This window comes from Lonchura striata, chromosome 7, assembly GCF_050655825.1.
Source record: "Lonchura striata isolate lonStrDom1 chromosome 7, ASM5065582v1, whole genome shotgun sequence".
In the NCBI taxonomy this organism is placed as follows: Eukaryota; Metazoa; Chordata; class Aves; order Passeriformes; family Estrildidae; genus Lonchura; species Lonchura striata.
In genome coordinates, this window is record NC_140709.1 from 15,919,883 (window position 1) to 15,932,522 (window position 12,640).

Here is a 12,640-nt window from a genome sequence, read left to right on the forward strand (position 1 = left end):
CCTCCTCCCCCCTGCCGAGCCCCGCAGCCCACCCCAGCGGGGGTGCCCGCCGCCACCTGCCCCCCGGGGCAGCCCCGCCGCCGCCCCAAGGTGCGCCCGGTCCGCCGCACACCCTTCGCCCCCCTTCCCGGGGCGTCCTGCGGGGGCTCCCTCGCGGCGGGGTGGGCTGCGGGGTGGCACCCCCGGGGCTCCGGCCCCCGCCGCGCCGCCTGCTCGCCAGGGGCCCGGGCCTGCGGGCGGGGATCAAACAGAGCAGGGAGGCAGCTGGTTGAAATTTAACCACAATATTCTCGCTCCCCATTGTTTCCAGGGAGGCCCGATATTTCCACAACAGGATTATGGCATCTGATTAACTCGCTGAGACAACAATGAGGGGCTGGGATGGGCTTCCCCTTCTAGCTGCCAAAAGGGGAAAGTAAATATAACACCCTGATTTCAGGAGCGAGGGTTTGAAGGGCCCCCCCCGGTTCTCCCCCAGCTGTGTGCCTGGGAGGGGTCCGGCACGGGTCTACTTGAACACCCTCTGGTTCCCTAGGATCTTCCCAGGTGAGGCAGTGCCTTGGGATGCCCACACACACGCAAACTCTCCCAGAGATGTTCCCTTGCCAGCTGTTCTGCGAGCACGGGGCACAGGTCACTCACTGGGATACCCCGTGGCCAGGCTGGAATAGCCCAGCCAGACATCCAGCTCTGGCTGCAGGGCTTTGCTGCTCTCAGCAGGACCAAGCAACGTGGGCACAAGGGATGCAGGCTGGGGAGCCAGCATCACCCACAGACTTGGGATGCTGCAATCTAATGCCCCCAGCATTAGACCATTTCCTTTGCAGGAGACGCAAGCAAAGTGGTGTCTCCATCAGGTTTTCATACTCAGTAGCCATAGTCCATCAGGTTTTTATACTGGTTTTCATACTGCATACCCAAAAGCAGTGCCCAGGGCCTCTGTGAAGACCAGCCACTGGACAGGATGGTGAGATACAGCTGTCCCACTGTTTCTGTACATGATGGGGCGAGGGTGTCCAGCCAGCAGCCCCAGGCCACCTCACTTCTACACTTCTTTGGCTGATCCTTCCAGTGGAGCATCCTAAGGACATTAGCAGAGAAAGCAGAGGGGACATACCACAGCATCATTTTCCACCCCTGCCCTTGGCTTCGCAGGCATGCAGAAGGGACACAATTCACTGTGCATCACTACCACAGGAAAACTAGACCCTATGGACCCTGGACAAGATTCACAGAATCCTCCAGGGTGGCTTGTTCTCCCAACAAAATGAGCCTAGCTTCCTGCTTTGCACATCACAAGACTGTGGAGCAGGATGATCTGGGATAGCACGGCATCTGGAGGCTGCAGCACTTCCCCAGGGAGAAGTTCCCTATGAATGTCAATGTCACAAACCCAGACCTCCAAATCAGCTCTGCAGCCTGCCAGCATGCAGTGTGCATGTCAGAAGCTGCTGTCCCCCTCCCAGCAGCTCCAGGCTCACAGTAGGCAGCCTAGCCCTGCCCTTGCTGGTAACAGTATTCATGTCCTATGGAGGCCCAGGCTGGAAGACAGGAGTTGGGTTTGCTGGTGACAGCAACCCCTTCCCATGCAGGGGCCGTGGCATTATGCATTGGTTCTGGCCACAGCAAGCAGTGGCAGTGCCCTTTGCTGGGTGCAGAGTCCATCACCTCTCCATGCAGCTTTCCCAGCATCAGCCAGTTCTCCTGCCAGGCAAAGCCTTTTGGGCATATGGGGCCGAGTGGGACAGGGACACCAGGCACAACAGGGTAGCCAAGCTGGGTGTACAGGGAGGCAGCTGGAGGCTGAGACAGGGTTGGGATAACCAGGGTTAAGGGGAAAATTTGCCTGGGGAGGGAGACTCCTGCTTGGGCAACTGATGGGAAGGGACCCTTGCTGCTACGGTGGGAGAGACGCAATGTCTGCTCACATGGCATTTCCCTCAACACCCGGCCCCTCTCAGGCACTTCTGGCCTGGACGCCAGGACGCACTGCTGCTGCTCTGTGCTCCGCCCTTCGGCTCTCCCCACCACCCCATCCCGCTGTCCCTGCCCCGAGCAGCAGTGCAGCATCCCGCACACCCCTTGCTGGGCTCCCAGGGCTGCCCGGAGCTGGGCGCTGCGCAGGGCGAGCGGGCGGCGGAGCCGAGCCAGGCAGTCTAGGTGGTGCTATTTCTCTATTTTTGCACTGGACGGGTTTGGGATTTTCCTCTCCCTATTCGCTGCCTTGGTCGTCTTCTTCTCTCTCTCTCTCTCTCCCTCTCTCTCTCTCTTTTTTTTTTCTTTTCCTTTTCTAAAAATACTTGACAGCGATTGAAAGGTCCCTTTAATCGAGGCCACAGAGCCCTTATTAAGGGCACGGGTCGGGGTGCTGGGCCGTGCCCAGCATAACGGCTTCATTAAACCCTGCGAAAACTAATATTTATGGAATCAAATTTATGGAGGCCAAGGCCGAACTTGTGGCCTTTAATGTGTGTCGGGAGCTCAAATCCAGCTGGCTCCAGGGAGGAGGGGGTGGGGACAGTGAAGGAGACCCCAGCAGGACAGCATGAGACAATGTGTAGTGGCATTCCCCAGAGCTGGCAACAACCTGGGCCGGGGAGGAACCAGTGGCCCCATGCTGGAGTCCTGAGGGCCAGGGTCCCTGTGGTTCCCTGGGGGACATTGGCAAAGTTCTTTTTCCTACTGTCTTCACTCTCCTGATTTTATTTACCTCCTGTCCTTGCCCCTGCATTTCCACCTCCCCTTGCCTTTGGGAGAGACGTGAATGGAACAGGATCTGTCCCTGAAGCAGGTCTTTAGGGCTGCTGGACACTCCACAGAGACTTTGCAGCAGGGCTCATGAGCAACATCTCTGCAGCATCTCTGACAGTGAGCTGAGTACCCCAGGGAGAAGCAGAGGCACAGTAATTCACAGAAATGACCCAGGGATGCAGGTGCTGGTTTGCACCACCCACTCCTCCCCTACAGAGTCCACCGGCCACTGGCACAGCCAGGCTGGCATTGTTTCAGCCCTGTGATGTCTCCTCAGACCCAAAAGGGATAGACAAGCCAGATGCCCTCGCAGGGGTGATAAGCACTCCTCCTGAGCATGCTGGCAGGCATGGGGGAACAGCACAAACCCCAGAGCCAGCACGGAGCTGAGGGACAAGGCTTGCAACAGAGCAGCTCCTGCACCAGAGATGGAGTCCATATGGATGGAGCAGGGGTTGCACCAGGAACAACCTGGGGGCAGAAGATACAGGGAACTGTTAAGCTGCTAAGCTCCTGCTGCCCTGGTCCTACCCTTCAGCTAGTAGCAGGAACAACCTGGGGGCAAGTGCCCAGCAGGCAGACTCAGAGCTGCCAAGTTAAGATGTTTGCAGATGGGAGAATGCAGGATACATAAGCTATGGCAGTCAGCACAAGCTCCCCATCCCATGGCTTTCCCTTCCCACCACCCACCCTGCCCTGCATGCTGCCCCCTCAAAAAGGAAATATAAAAAGCAACTGGTTGCACTCGCCCTGGGACTGGTTGGCTGTGGCCCAGCAAAGGCTCTTTCATTCCCCTTCCACAGACACATGGACTGCTCCGGATGTTTTTGTTTCCCCCTTCTGCCCAGGAGAACAGGCAGCATGACTGCAGCTGGCCCAGCCCCAGGGACCAGGGCAGCTGGGGGCATGGGTCCCTGTCCCAGGAGAGCAGCACCACTGGCTGCAGCCTGCCTGCTGCCTGGCTCTCTGCCTGCTGTTTTCGGACCTGGCTTGGGCACAGGAATGGGATCCCAGTCCTGAAGGAAGCATGTGGATCCAGGGGCTGGAAGATGACAGCAGGAGTAGATGGATGGATGGATGGATGGATGGATGGATGGATGGATGGATGGATGGAGTGTGAAAGGATGGATGTGGTGTTTGGTGGCCAGGGAGCATCTGTAACCTGCTCCAGGGCTGCTCCCAGGCCTGGCAGCATTCAGTGTGTTAGTGTTTTGGCTGTCTCCTGCTCCTTGGAGGCCAAAGCATGATCATGTATCACCTGCCCAGTAACTATGGTGGAGGTGCCTGCAAATGTAGGGTGTCCTGCAGCCTACCCAGGGCTTTTTCCAGCCTGCAAAAGCCCTGCAGGCACCAGCACACAGGCTGTGTATCCTGGTATGGGACAAGAACATGGGCTCCAGCCCCCTGAGCATACTGTGTCCCCATGATCTGAGCATCCTCTGGTGCACACCCCAAAACACATGCTGCTGCTCAGGGTGAGGCACAGAATGACTGGGAGCTGGGTGCTGTGCCACAGCAATGAGCTGCTGTCACCTCACTGTCCAGAGTCACTGCACGCCCCTGGGACATCAGGACTGGCCTGAGGAGGACTCAGCAGCCAAAGGCTACATCTCTTCCTAGACACTACAGGCCTGGTGGGACAGAGCAGGAGAGGGAATCTCACCCATACACAGCCCTTTATTGAAAACCCACTCAAAAGCAGCCAAACCCCACAGCTCTGCCAGTGGCCCAGCTGTCCCACACCCACTGGCAACATCCCTCCAACTTCTCTCAGGTCCAGCAGTGGTTCTGCCATGAGAGGAAGCCTGGGCAAACTCTGCACCAGGGAAGAGATAAAAAAGCTGTTTTGTGAAATACTGTTGAAGAAAGGAGCTCCATCTCCCCAACTGGAGACATCTTGAGAGGGGACCATGACCTGGGCAGGGTCTATGAGGAGATGCAGAGAAGAGGCAGATGGTGCATGGGTTCTCTGCACTAACTCTCTTGGCTGCTGGGGGAAGCAGAGACCTCAGTAGGGTTGGCAGCAATCTTTCAGCTGAAGAGCCCTTTTGCCTTCTTTGGCTTGGCCTTGGCTGCAGACAGCCGGGGTTTCTGAGCTGGGGAGGAGGCTGGCTGGAAACAAAGAGGAGGCAGTGTCAGTTCCACCTTGGGGAGTCATGCAGGATGTGTGCAAGCAGTGACATTCCTGTCATCTGCGTTGTGGGAGAGCAATCACACACTCCCCAGTAAGGATGCATGGGGTAGAATGGGCTAGGAATCAAGCTGAGACACCCATCCTGGGTGGGCACAGTGCTTGGATGAGAGGAGGGAAAGGAGATGTGGGCCCCATCCTGCCTTTGGTACAGAGAAACTTTCTAGAGCTGCACTCACCGAGTTTCTCTCACTGGAAGATGTCGTTTCATCCTCCTGAGATGCAGCAGGTGAAGGTGGGTGCTTTGTGGTTTCTGCAGTGGGTGCTGTATCCACATCATCCTCTGGAACCACAAAAAGATGCAATTTGGGATTGAGATAAGGGATCATGGGGTATTACCCAAAGCCACTCCAGGAATTATGCTTGGATTGGGAGCCTAGCCCACGGTGAGTAAGCAAAGGGAGAGATTGTTGCATGGGATGAGCTGCACCCAGGGCCACACTTCCCTTACCCCTGGATATGGGGCTCAGCAGTTGAGGGGACAGCTGCATCACATGCTCCCCATGCCACAGCCAAGGAGCTCCTCACCAGAGCAATGCGGCTTCCGAGCCTGCTTGACCTCCTGCTGTGTCACTGCAGTGTAGAGCTGCTGCAGAGCAGAGGCAAACGCCTGCCCTTCTCCTGCACTGCAGATCCGGGGCAGGGTCTGTGGGAGAAAGTAGAGGCACCATCACCCTACCAGGAAATCACCTGCCAGGTCACCCTGCCACAGTGCTGCTGTGGGGCAGAGAAGGGCTGTGCCCCTCTCTGCCTGTCAGGCTGCATCTGTTTCACCCCAGGACTGCAGCAGGCTTTGTGGGAACAGGCAGCTCTGGCACTGGTGGGATGCGGCTGCTCCCAGCTGCGCGCACACAGACAGACAGACAGACAGACAGACATGTGCACACCCCCACACACCTGCTCTGGACAGTGGGTTGCCTTCCCATTGAGAGGCAGACTGCAGAGGCTTTGGGGTCATTCATGAAATGCTGGAGATAAGATCGCTGTGAAAGGGCTGTGGCTTCCCTGCCTGGAGCAGCACGGGCTGCAGCTTGGGAATACGGACAGTGAGCCTTGGGCAGGGCCATGACCTAATAAGAGATAGGAACAGGTAGTCCCTGCCTGCCACCACAGCCTCCAGCACAAGGCATCTCTGGTGGCCCCACAGAAAGTGAAAATGATGTGACAGTGAGATAAGGGATGCCCAGGTTTACTTGCAGTCTGACAGAACAGCTCCTGCCTTCCTGCATGCACTTTTATTCCCTCCAGACTTGACACGGGAAGCCCCCCTCCTCCTGCCTGCACCCCTTGCCAGTGGGATGCCACCTTTCCTGATGGGCCATGCTGATGCACATGAGAGATCTTGGCAGGCTGGGGAAGTGCCACACTCCACTGGGAACATAACATAACTCAGAGTGCTCAAACAAACATGCACAGGGAAAGGGAAAAGGGTATGTGCCTGGGAGGAGGTGCAGCAGGGGGTGTGTGGGGCATAACGTGGGCCTACAAGTGCAGGTGAGTGTGCCATGATGACGTGCATAGGGACCGTGTGTGCAGCAGTGTGCACATGAGCGTGGCTGTGGGTGCACGCATGGCTGATTGTGTGGCTGTGTGTGTGTGTGTGTGTGTGTGTGTGTGTGTGTGTGTGTGTCAAAGGTCTGAACACACTAATCTCTGCCCTGCTCCACACCCAGACAGCAGGAGAACAAAGTGTAACAGATAAGGTAGGATCCTCTCTGGGCCACAAAAGTGGGGAGGGGATGGGGACACTCAGACCCACTCAAGGACAGAGTCCAAAGCCTGATCCCAGCTTCCCAATGGCAGTATAGGTAGTCTGAGCACTCCTCACTGCTCCCTGCCAGACAGGGTGGCAGGATAGGGCTGATGCCAAGATGGGATGGCTGGTGCCCAGACAGACACTTTCCATGCAGGTCTCATCTCTTCTGCTGAAGTCACACTCATGAAAGGCTCTTTGGCAGTAGGAAATGCATCTGCTTTTTACCAGCTGCTATACGGGTCACCTCCTCTGTCCCTGCCCACTGCCACCGGAGGGAGCAATGCTCTGCTGCCAGCATCCCACCAGCATCCCTGGGACTGCTTGGTACTGGGCAAGCACACCTCTCAGTGCCTCACTGCCCAGCCTCCGAGTTGTTAACTGTGCTGGCTCATCACAGGGTCCCAGAGAGGATGAGGGAATGCTGAGCACCTCAGGCACCCCAAGGATTCTCTCGCCCTGCAGGTCTCACCCCAGAGCCAGGGCTGCACCCAAAGTTGCAAAAGCAGCATCCGAGGCTGGGAAGGTGACTGCACTTCAAAGGCAGAAGAGGGCCTGGTCACGGGTGGCCAACACAGCCCAGATCAAAGGCACAAGCTGGAGTCATAATTCAGAGAAAAGCAAACAGCAGCTCCCAGGAAAGTCAGGAATGGCAGTGAAGTGAGCAAAGTGTGCTAGATAGCGCTGCGTGGGTCAGTGCCCCAGGAGGGCAGGAGAGTCCCCTGCAGAGCCAGCCAGCTCTGCGTGCCACTGCGAGGGTGCTCATCCCCTCTCCCTGCCACAACGGCTCTGGGGAATGCCAGGGCAATGGGGCAGGCTGTGCATCCAGGTGCGGGGTGCTGCCCAATCCCCTCTGCTCCAACCCATTCAGGATGGCACCTGAGATGTGCCCCGAGCCCCAGGGCTGCTCAGGCTGCTCCGCTTCACAGCATTCAATCAAGGATCTGGGCTGGGCAGCTGCTCACTCAGTGCTCAGCCCCAGCTGCCCAGAGCCAGCACAGTGTCCCCAGGATAACCTGGGCATGGGACAAACCATCCTTGCAGCCACCCAGAGTCCCCAAAAGCAGCACACACACCCTCACTGATGTGGCACCTTGGGGAGGCACTGGAAGCAGAGTGCCCAGCGCCACCAGGAGGCTTGGGCATCCGGGGTGGAACAGGGGTCTGCAGGTGCAGGGCACCTGCTGCCCACGCCTGCGGGAAGGGCTCAGCTCCAGCAAGCCCAGGGTGGAATTTGGGAGTCAGCAGCCACTTCCTGCCGCTGCCCTTCCCGGCGGCTGGAGCCCGCGGGCTCAGGGCCATGGGGTGGCCGGAGCTGGCCCGCGGCGGGACTGGGAGGCTGCACTTCACAGCCCCGGAGGGAAATGGGTTATAACCAGAGCTGGAAGCGTTTCCCTGCAAAGCTATGACTCAGCAGGGAGCAGAGCATGCTGTGCCAGCCACCGGCCACCTGATGGCCCCGAAGGCTGAGAGGGACAACGAAGTGTCCCCTAAAGGGCTGGATGGGGGACAAGCCCTGGCTACAGCTGATTTTCCCCTTCCTCCTTGCCCCACTGCTCCATTCCTAAGCTGAACCCTGCTGCAGACAGCTTGTCCCCACTGCAGAATCAGCCCCGGCCTCTGGTGACTTGTTTTTCCCTGATTACCCATCTCCAGGATAAACATGATGTCTGAGGTGCGGGGAGCCACACGGGCAGCTGGGGGAGTGCTGGCTGGGCTGTCCACACGGCTCACCAGGGAGCGATGCCGCGGGAGCTGGCAGGGCTTGTCTGGCCTGTTATGACTACCTGGCCACAAGGCCAAGTGGGATGCCCCAGTATCAGGAGGGACTCAAGGCTGCGGTAGCGGCACGGGAGGCTCCGCAGCACGCCCTGAACTGTGACTTGGGGTGAGGGGGGAGCAGCATGCCCACCAAAGGGGGGCAGGTGCTGGCCTCACACCGAGAGCAAGTCGTGCTCACTGACGGCCCCACGGCGTAGAGGGGCAGCTCAGGGGGAGCTGGGCTGCAGCCCCGCTCAGTGACCCCCAACCCAGTGGGCTCTGCTATAGGGCTGAGATGCAGCCCCAGTGCAGAGATGCAGCAGGGAACAAAATCTATCTCCAAGGCATTCTGCATTTCCCCACACCCTGCCTAGACCTATCCCGTCTCAGGGGGCCAAAAGGGACAGCAATTTGGATGGTCTCTTGAGAGTATGAGCAGAAGGGGCACATCACCCAGCACAGCACCATGCCACCAGCACAGAAGCATCACCTTTCCCTGGCCCAGGATGGGTGTGCAGGCAGGCTGGATCACGTTGGGCCCCCGCACCACTGCCAAGCACCAGAGTCTAAATCGGTCACGCTCAAAGCTGGGGACTGACCCTTTCATTATCACACCAGACATTCGAAGCGGTTACCAACATTCTTCACTACAAATCCCACATTCCTATTTTTTAATATATTTTTAACTGGAAAACAGAGCGAATGGGGCCTGTTTGGAAATTATAGCCTGGCTGCTGTGGCTTGTATGTCAGATCTGCCCACATTCCCGTGGCCAGCCTCAGCACATGCTCCACAGGGGCACACTTAATAATTCCTGCCGGGGCTGGAGCCAAGGGGTGTGTGCCAAGGGGGAGGATGGCTTCCCCAGGCTGCCCCCACCAGTGGGCTCCATGGAAGCAGCGTGGTGGAGTGACAGACCAGGAATGGCAGACTGGCTCTCTGGCACCGGGGATGGCTGCTGCCACACTGGCATGGATGAAGTCTGGTGCTGCTGTGGCAGTCGGTGGTGGGCAGGGGAAGGGCTCCATGGCTGGTGCATTCACAGGCTGCCTTTGGCACTTGCCCCCTGTCACCAGCTTTGTGCATTCTCCTGGGAATGGGGCTGGAATGGCTTGCTGGATCTGTGCTGGACATCTCTGCCCATGGCTATGCCAATGTTAGTCAGGCTAGGGAGCGGCCCACTCTGGGATCCAAATAGATGCTCACCCATCCTCTGCCAGCAGCAGAGGATCTGTCTGCAAAAAAATAGATGTAGAGGGTTGAACTGTCCCCTTCTATCTGGTTTCAAGGGCAGGGAAAGGGGATGCTTATTCCCTGGGATGAAGCAGGCCACATCAGCCCAGTCTCCTGCCCCAACTTCCTTATGGGGCACTGACCCTCTCCCTGGGGACAGAGCCACCCCGAGGCACCCTGAGGTGCCCTACACTGACCACTGATGCCCTTTCCCAGCTCCTCCAGCCCTTACATCTATCTGCAACCCCCCAAGCCTGCAGCACTCTTTGGGACACTGCATACCCCAGAAGCAGGTGGCTGAAGGACCAGGTCTGAGCTCACACTGTCATTGTCTCCATCCCCTGTCATACATTCCCAGGGGACAATCATCATCAGCAGCAGCAGCAGCAGCAGCAGCAGCAGCAGGAGCACAGCAGCAGCAGCAGCAGCAGCAGCAGGAGCACAGCAGCTAGGAGAGCTGGCGGTGCTGCCAGCCCGCCCCTGGAGCAGGCAGGGGCAGGATGGCCAGGGCTTCACAGGCAGGCAGCCAGGCTGAGCACACCTGGCAGGAAGCGGCAGTGCCGGCAGGGGAAGGCAGCCGGAGAGCTGCTGAGAGGTGAAGGGGTCACCCCGGGGAAGAGCGGGTGGTGAGGCCGGGACAGAGGAGCATCCCAGCTCGGCCCAGCCCAGTCCAGCCCGGCATGGCACAGCACTCCCCCAGCACCGTTCTGGCCCTGCTGCCTGCAATGTTTTCCTTTCCCCCTGACTACAGGGGCCTTTCCAGCGAGCAAATGTCAGGCACATAAAGAGCGGCACTGTGAGCGGAAGATGGAGCGAGAATGCCTGCCCGCGTCCCTCCGTAAGTGCTGTCTCACACTTCATCAAGGCAGCCTTTGCAAGCGAGGCACTCGCTTAACAACCAGCAGTCTATGCTGGCCGGCGACCGCAGCAGCCCCGCCGCTCAATACCCTTTTCTTTTCCCCTTGTGCTGTTTTTGTGGCTTGGGTTACAGCCTTTCTCGCAGACACTGAGCGGAGGGGCGTGGTGGCAGCGGGGGCTCTGCATTGTGCCGCCGCCACGCCGGCCGGGATGCTGGTTCCCCCCGTGCAGGGATGCCGCGGGGTTCTACATCTGCCCTGACCACTCGCTCCTGCAATCCAACAGGGACAAATCCCACGGAAAGGAGGGTCAGCCGCAGAGCAGAGGTAGGGCAGGAGGCTGCAGCATCTCTTCCCCAGTCATGTGAGGATTAACCCACCAGGAGCAGCCTGGGGCTTGGCAGAGACCCTGGTGGGGGGCGAGTGGTTCCAGCCCCAGTGGGCTGTCCCTTCCCCAACCCATTTGGAAAGAAGCCCTCCTGCCATGCTGCCAAGCAAACCCATGGGCATCCAAGCCCTGCCCCTGCCCAAGTGCCAACAAACTCTCTGAAAAAGAGTTGTGTCCAGCAGTAGTATTGCCTAGCAATGCTGGAAGACCCTGGGCCTTGCTGCACAGGGTCTGGTGGCAGCTGCTGGTGGCACTCCCAGCTCCACTTTGACCATGGGCATTTGTCCCACTCTCCAGCAGCCCATGAGGTAATAGCAGGAGAGCCTTTGGGGAAGCTGGTCCTGGGTGCCAGTTTGGCAAGGGAGATGGACAAGGAGAATGCCGTGAAGTTTAGCAGGTCCCAGCATGCCAGGACTAAGCGAGGATTTGCTACCAGGAAGGCAGAGTCACAGGCTGATAGTACCTATGGCCTTCACCTCCACCAACCTGACCCATCACTGACACAGGCTGCCTTCTCCAGGGTCAAGAGCAGAAGAAATGGAGATCTGGTGGCCAGTATACCTCCTCTCCCAGAGACACAGCCCAGGGACCCCACTTATCTGTGAGGAAGTTGGGTGGCTCACACTGCCCTGTTATTTTAGGCTGACTCGGTGAATATGGATGTATCATCCAGGCTTATTATTGTAGGGTTCCTCCGCAAAGTGTGCCAGCTCATTCGGGTTTATTATTGTCTGCTCAGGAAAGCTGGACACACTGCACTGGTCTGTTATTGTAGGGTTGCTCAGGAAGGCCAGCCAGCTCATCCCAGCTTGTTGTTATTGCACAGAGCTCATGGGGGGCTGGCCAGGAAACTTCCTGCAAAGTGGGATGATGGAAAGGGAGCCACACCTGGTGAATCACAAGGATGCTGTGTGGCGATAAGGAACAGTGATGGGTGGGATCCAGTACCTCGGCTCCACCCAGAGAGGACAGGCCACTCATTCATGGGCACAAGCACTCATGGGTCCCCTGGGACCTGTGGGGCACTGAGGCTGGCAGAGGCAGCAGGAGTGTGGGTCAGAGCTGAGAACGGGCAAAGCAGCCCTCATACTCCTTGAGAAACAAAATCTGGGGATGACAGGGGAGCAACCGTGGAAATACTGCATGCAGAACATCCCTAAACCTGGCACACAAGGGATTAGCTGAGCTAACAGGGCCCAGAGAGGAAGCTGGTGCTGAGCCAGGCGGGATTAGGGGCTTTTAGGGAGAATCTGGGTGTGTTTAGGACCAAGGTTGATCAGAAGGCAGCTGCTCCACCCTTGTGGCTTTGCAGTTCCTCTTAAGCACAGGTGCAGCCACTGGGGCAGCCCCTGGGGATGCTGCCCCATTGTCACCCGAAACTGCAGCAGGAAGCATTTCTGTGTGGGGCAGAGGGGCAGCAGGGCTTACTGCTGAGCTGCCTCAGGCAGGTCCCCAGGCACATGGCCCTAGTAGGGTTGGGTCCAACATGCCCCAGCAGCCCTGGCACTGCTGCTGGCACAGCCACTGAGTCACCATCACTTCCCTTTCCTCTGTGACAGACCCAGACCGTGTTTCCCAGGCATGGCAGCCTGCTGGCATCACTCCAGCCAGGATGTGCCCAGTTGGTACCAGGTGCCCAGATGTCCCACAGGCAGTGCCCAGCTGTGCCAGGTGCCCAGGTGTCCCCCCAGGCAGTGCCCAGCTGT

The 12,640-nt window shown here is 58.3% G+C and overlaps 1 protein-coding gene across 1 annotated transcript in view; it reads right to left on the minus strand.

Annotated features, from left to right (window-relative positions):
* Positions 1-4,410: 4,410 nt before the first annotated feature.
* The window catches only part of NHEJ1 (non-homologous end joining factor 1), a 42,754-nt gene continuing 34,524 nt past the window's right edge, over positions 4,411-12,640 (minus strand). Inside the window, exons 6-8 of the mRNA XM_021526246.4 lie at positions 5,471-5,588; positions 5,122-5,225; positions 4,411-4,863 (exon numbers count right to left, since the gene is read on the minus strand). Coding sequence (XP_021381921.4) covers positions 4,783-4,863; positions 5,122-5,225; positions 5,471-5,588 — 303 coding nt within the window. The 3' untranslated portion in view covers positions 4,411-4,782. The remainder of the gene's footprint in view (positions 4,864-5,121; positions 5,226-5,470; positions 5,589-12,640) is intronic.